General features: G+C 48.5%; 1 protein-coding gene across 1 annotated transcript; it reads right to left on the bottom strand.

Moving 5' to 3' along the window:
• Positions 1–1535: 1535 nt before the first annotated feature.
• NKX2-5 (NK2 homeobox 5) lies at positions 1536–5383 on the bottom strand. The gene is made up of 2 exons (XM_044661677.1): positions 5032–5383; positions 1536–2143 (listed from the first exon to the last, which is right to left on the bottom strand). Exons 1-2 carry the CDS (start codon positions 5381–5383, stop codon positions 1536–1538), a joined length of 960 nt encoding a protein of 319 aa, XP_044517612.1.
• Positions 5384–6533: the final 1150 nt, after the last annotated feature.

The following is a 6533-nucleotide window of genomic DNA, read 5'->3' as shown; positions in this document are numbered from 1 at the left end:
TCAGGGAGAATGCAGGGAGGCTGCTGGAGCCAAATGCGGGAGAAGATTAGTTGAGAAATAAAAATTGGTGAAGACGCTACACGATGTTGGGGTTGAGGCAGGATGAACAATGGTAGAGTGAAAACAGCTCCAGAGATAGAGCCAGAAAACGCTTTAGAATTTCAGCTGACACTTACTAGTTGTGTGACCTTGGGCAAGCTATCACACGGCTCTGGCTCTCAGCCTTTCTCTTCTATAAGATATATACTTGCACCACCTACCTCATTGGCTTGTTGTGACTCATACAGCTACAATGAAAAATATATTAAGAGATTTAAAAACTGGAATTATGCCATTACTGTACTTGTTAGATAGAGGACTAAGAGTTACTGTAGCTGCTGCTGATATCCGCAATTACCCATTTCTACTGAAGAAGGCCGTTGGGAGCTGAAAAAAGCAGATACGGGAGGGTTAGTTCACTCTCTTTAATGACAGGTCAGGGTAGGGTGGTTGGGGGTCTCGTTTCTTACAACAATGAGAAAACACTTAAATAGGGCCCGAAGCCTAACCAGCAAGGATGAGCTCAGATCTCCAACACAGCCGACCTCGGAGTTCAGGCGTTCTAGGCAGCTGCTCTGATTGGAGAAGGGTAGAGGGCAATGAGGAGTGGGGATGATGGTGAGCTAGCAAGGGCCAGATTTCCTGGGGACAGGTTCAGGGTATATATGCCACCTGGTATTCGGCAGAGTGACTCTCAGCTTAGAATACTCTGAATACCACCCCCAAGCCCAAGCCTGCATCTGGCTCCCTAAGAACCTGCTGGTTTTTTGATGGGAGCAGGAGGTCTGGCTCCCTTCAAATTCACTGATTGTGGTTTGAGGGGAAAGGACCCAGAGACCCCAGGATCGATGTCTGTAGGCTGGAGTGGGAGGTTACTGGCCATGGAATATGATCTTTCTGAATGGTGGTGTTGGTGGCCCGATGCCTTGGCCCCTGAGAGTTGAGTGAGCCTTGGAGGAGCTCGGAGGCAAGGGTTGAAAGGGTTTCGGGGGCTGCAGATGGATTTTGGGGAAGGTAATGGGTTCGTGTGCCTCTCTCTGGTGGGTGATTCTGGCTGCTGTGCACTGCAGAGGGTTTTTACTATCTCTCCATCGCAGATAGAAATCCTTCTGTCCAGTACCAGAACACTTTGTAACTTACAGGAACAACATCATTGACACAGCCACTCTCTGGGGGCACACGCTTTGTCTAGAGAGTCCCAGCTTGCTAATGTAGAGGGACAGTAGGATTTTCCTGAGACCTCTTTTCCTTTCCCCGCCCCTCCTGGTCCTCTTTTCTCCAGCAGTCCAGGTTAGTTGCAGCTCCCCGGGTTAGACAGAGAGGCTTCCCATTCCTCTCTGTCCAGATGCCCAGAACCTCCCTACCGTTCCAGTCAGATGGGTAATGGGGGAGGAATGGGGAGGAGAGGGGAGTCCGAGGTTGAGAGGGCTGGGAAACCCGCACTTGGACTCCTTCCCTCCCTTTATCCACTCCTGGTAAGCTGGAGACCTCTCTTCCTACCAGGCCCGGATCCCATGCAAAGTGGAGACCCCTGCGTTGCTCTGTGGAATTGGTGTTTGCACTGCATTCAAGTCCCCGACACTGAAGTTCACGAAGTTGTTGGCCGCTGCAGAGGGCTGCACGGCCTGCACTGAAGGATAACCGCAGTTGTAGTTTGGGTTGCACGCTGGGCCGCTGTAGTTGGCATAGGCCGGGTAGGCATTGTAGCTGTACGGGTTGATGCTGACGTTGTAGGGGGAGCTGTAGGGAGAAGAGTCCCCCAGGCAGGGTTTCCCATCTCTCACCAGTACTGGCACGGCTATCCTCCTGGGCGGGGGGAGGCCCACCATCTCCAGAGTCTGGTCCTGTCTCTGTCTTTTACATTTGTACCTTCTGTTCTGGAACCAGATTTTGACCTGCGTGGAGGTGAGCTTCAGCACGCTGGCCAAGTGGTCTCTTTCCGGAGCTGACAAATATTTCTGCTGTTTGAACCTTCTCTCCAGTTCATATACCTGGGCCTGAGAGAACAGAACCCGGGGTTTCCGCCTTTTCCTCTGCCTTGGGCGATCGGGGTCTTCTAAGTCCTTTTTCTCTAGCTCCAGGTTCTTCTGTAGAGAACAAAGATCTGCAAGAGACAAAAAGGGAAAGGCTCAATCAGGAGCAGTGGCAAAGAGGGTTAGATGGTGCAAGTAAGTGACTGAGGAAGATGTTAAAAAAGACTTTGCTTTTTTCCTTTAAATCGACTGATAGGGAGAGTTCTGACTAGAGGAAAGTTTGTTTGCTTTTCATTTGTTTTGTATTTTAAATGGCTAGCTCTCCATAAGAAAAACCTTACTTAGATCTGGGAGGAGACCCCAAACTGGAAACTAATCCAGTCCATGGACCAACAACTGTGGGCAGGAGACAGCATAGAATAGTAGGAGTTGTGGGTGAGTGCGGGAACAGTATAACTCAGTACTTTAATGCTAGGAAAGATTTTAGTGTCTTTTTAAAGCTGGGAAAAACCTTCCACTCCTTCAATTTTACAGTGGAGGAAACTGAGTTCACGAAATCAGAAAGCAACTTGTTCAGGCAAACAAGTTAATTAATGGGAGCACGAAAATTCAAGCCTAGGTCTTCAGCTAACTCTTGCGCTCTTTCCACTGTACAAAAAAGAAAGAAAAAAGAGAAAGAGAAAAAGAAAAAAAGCACGAAAAAAAGGAAGAGAAAAATTGGTCTTTTGAAGAATTTTTTTACTGGTAAAGAGTCAGAGAATTAGAGTTCGAATCCTGGCTCTATCATTTACTGAGATTTTGGCAAGAGAATCCCCCTCTCTAGGACTCTTTTTTCCTCAACTATTTTTTTTAAATGTAGGTTGGATAAGATGACTTTTGAGGTCTTTTTGCAGCTCTCTATCATCCTGTGAGCCTATGAAATAGGCAGGTTGTGAATGTAACAAGTTGAGAAAGTAAGTGGTCTGTACGCTTAATTTATCTTTTAGTAGAAACTAAGAGGACTGAAACTTCAGTCCTTTGAAAAGGAGTTTACCTTCTTGTAGTTGGATTTGATCTCAATTTTGCTCTTACTTAGACCAGTCTCGCTCACCATTTAGCTTTTTAGTCTCCCTGCCTCCTTGGCTGGGGACAAAATTAATAGCTCACTTACAAACTGGGTCAGATGATTGCAAACTGAAGTCGTTGTCTAATGAAACCTGCTATCCTCGGGATGGGTGATTTGCTCCCAATCTAAGGGTCTGTGCGTCTTTACGCACCTTTACTGTGGGGAAACCAAGGCTAGGGAATGCTTTCTGGAGCTAGCAAGCTCCCATTTGTTCTGAAGTTTCGACTACTTTACTCAGGATAAACCTGTAATGGTAGGTAATGCATATATTGTTATCCCCATTTTTGGACGAGAAAACTGAGTCTTATGGAGGGAATTCGAGTTGCCAAAGGTCTACAGGTAAATTAGTGCCCCAGCTTGGCGAGATTCATGACTATTGTCTCCAAAGACAATTGATTTTCTCCTACATCACTCTGAGGATGCAAAGCCTTCTGCCTCAGTTCTGCGAACCCGCTCTTTACGAAGAAACTAAGGACCTGGCCAGGGAGTTTTGAGTTTTTTGGCCTCAGGAGGCCAGAAGCCTGCGGGTAGCATTGCCTACCCTAAGTGGAAGATCTCTGGGCCTTGGGAGTTAGATTTGGCCAGGATGAGAGGGTGGTCACTTGGCTATCGGTGGCACTAAGAGTGCTGCCAGGCAAAGCGGCTCAACACCAGCCACATTTTGTGTCGCTTTATCAGTATTCCTCTTGGTACTGTGGACCAACCAAACCCGGGCAATGGTTTTTGTTTCTTTTTCTCAATCAACACTTTAGGGAAGGACAAAGGACTTTCCCCAAACATGGCAATTTAAACCTTGCAGTATAAAGGGCCTCCAGAGGTCACAGGGGGCCACCAGAGAATGGATACTTTCAAAAAACAAACCTTTAACGATTTTCCCCTGGCCCTTTTTCCATCACTGCTAATTGTCACTGCTATTCTTCCTCTGAGTCACAATATTAGATCTCACATTTATATATGCCTCAATTCATCGGGCACTTTTCAAACTTTATCTGATTTCATTCCTAAAACACAGGTCGGATGGAAGGAATACAAGTAACATTATCCCCGTTTTACTGCAGAGAAAACTGTGGCTTGCCCAGGTCACATGGCCAGTAGATACTAGAACTGTAACTGGAACCCAGGATCTGTGACTTCAGATCCAGCGGCTTCTCCCCACACCCCCACACCAATCAAACTACACTAAGGAGCGGTGCCCTACCTTGGGGAGATGATGCTTAGGGAGTGAAGTCCCTTTGGATAAAACGTTTTCTCTTATTTAGTATATGTCATATGATCACACAGCATCCACAAAGCTGTTTACATTGTGCGACAGGAGTTGGAAGGAAAAAGAGGGTGCCCTCTTGGATCTTATTTAGAAGATTTTAAGAAAAAGGATGCAAGGGAATAAAAGATGTGAGTGAGCGAACACTGACGATAAACGTAGGACCGAGAATTGCCCCAGGTTGATTACATTTTCGTCCTCCTCTTCCCCGAGTTCCACCACGTTCCCCGAAATCAGAGTAAAACCCAGCCTCTCTCCCAGGTCACAGGGAAACCTAGAGTCTTCCCTGGGGTCTCCAATTTCCGTCTTTCGTTCTTTTCTTATTTCTTTCTCGCTGTCTTTGGTTTTCTCCTGGCCTGGTTTTGCAGACCTTGGGGTTTCGAATTAAAATGGACCCCAAGCTGCGGAAGGGAGAGAGGATTTCTCTTTCTCCCTCCCCCTGGCAACTTGGAAGACAATAGATTATCCCTCTGTCCTCTTCTCCCCCCTCCCCCACCCTCTCTCTTCCCTCCCGGATTCTACTTGGGACGCTTCGCCCCGGCGCTGGCTGGCAGAAATGCCCAGTCGCAGTGAAGCCCCGGTGGGTTCAGGCGGCTCCAGCCTGCCTGGGGACTGGGGCTCTCTTTTCGCACCCCCGGCAGTGAGCTATTTACCTTTCTTGTCGGCTTTGGGCTCCTTGGCCGGTTCCATGTGCGCGTAGCTCTTTCCGTAGAAGGCAGCCGGGAAGGTCGGGCAGTGCTTGGCGGGGCCCAGCCCATCGGCCAGAGCCAGCTCCTGGAGGCCTGCCGTCTCGGGGCCGCCGTAAGCCTCTTGCTTGAAGGCGGCCAGCATGCAGGACGCAGGGGGCAGGCTGGCCTCTAGGCGCGTGGGCAGCTCCATGGCCGCCAGGCTCCGGCGCCTCCGCTCCTCCTCCTCCTGTTGCTGCTCCTGTCGCTGCTCCAGCTCCAGGTTGAGGATGTCCTTGACGGAGAACGGGGTGCTGGTGCCCGCAGGGCTGGCGAACATGGTGGGCGGCGCCCCACGGGCTCAGAGGGCCGCGTGGCCGCAGCCCGCCCACAGGAGAGGCACCCCTAGCCCTGCCCTAGGAGCCCACATCATTTCAGCCTTAGCCTTGACTTCAGATGGGCAGGGGGGGAGCAGGTAGGACAGACCATAAGGGAAAAGAAGGAGGGACTAGACCACTTTTTGGGTGACTTTAGCAGGCCATTGGTCAATCAGCCAGTGATGACATGACAGATGAGGAGTTTCTTGTCACCTAATATAGTAATACGGCTCCAAAAACATCCCAACTTTTTTAAAGGGGCCGCATCCCCTTTCTCTTCCCTCCCCCTGAAATGTAATCCAGAGCCTGATTCTTCAAAGTGAAAAAAATCAAACTCGAGGGAACCTCTTGCTCTGAAGAAGCAATTCACTGGGTTGTTCTGTTTTAGAAACTATCCGGGCACCATTTGTGCTCAAAATAGCGAAGCAGAGTTGGGGTGGGGGCTGGTAGTGCGGAGATGTGGAGCAGGTTGCTTTCAACGAGCCCCTTGACTTTTCAGTTAAAATTGTCAGGGGGAAAGAAAGAGAAGAGAGGGATGTCACCGACTTGAGGGGTATCAGAGCTGGAAAAGACTGTAGAAAATCGTGTAGTTTACCGAATATCACCTCCTCATTTTAAAGACGAGAAACACAGAGTCCCAGAGTCACACACGGAATAAATAGTAGTCAAGACTGGAACTTAAGTCTTTTGATTTCCAACCTGTGTTTTTTCTACTACACCAGGGGAAAAATATTTCCTTTTTGCTCTTTTTCTTGCTCTTGTTGGACTAGACAGGGAATCCAGTCACCATTTTTGAGTCCTCTTGTGTCACTGCTCCTTATACACCCCAGTTACCGAGTAGTGAGTCAAGAAACAGGGTACCAGCATAGATGGAATAGAAAGAGAAGTCAGATCTAGCCTCTTGGGTTTTAGTGGTCAGTGTTTGGAGTTGACCATTGAGGGCATTAGCATGGTAGTTCAGTGACTTTGTGAACTTCAACTAAGCTGCCCCGCCATTCATCTGTGGGATCTTTTTTCCTGCTAAGGATGACCAAGAAACCTGGGATGGGACCACCTTGTCCCAGAAAAAAAACAAAAAACAAAAAAAAAACGAGAGAGACTAAATATTGGTCA

The sequence above is a fragment of the Gracilinanus agilis genome, chromosome 2 (genome assembly GCF_016433145.1).
Source record: "Gracilinanus agilis isolate LMUSP501 chromosome 2, AgileGrace, whole genome shotgun sequence".
In the NCBI taxonomy this organism is placed as follows: Eukaryota; Metazoa; Chordata; class Mammalia; order Didelphimorphia; family Didelphidae; genus Gracilinanus; species Gracilinanus agilis.
The sequence above is the reverse complement of the archived record's forward strand: the minus strand, read 5'-3'. Positions and strand labels throughout refer to the sequence as shown.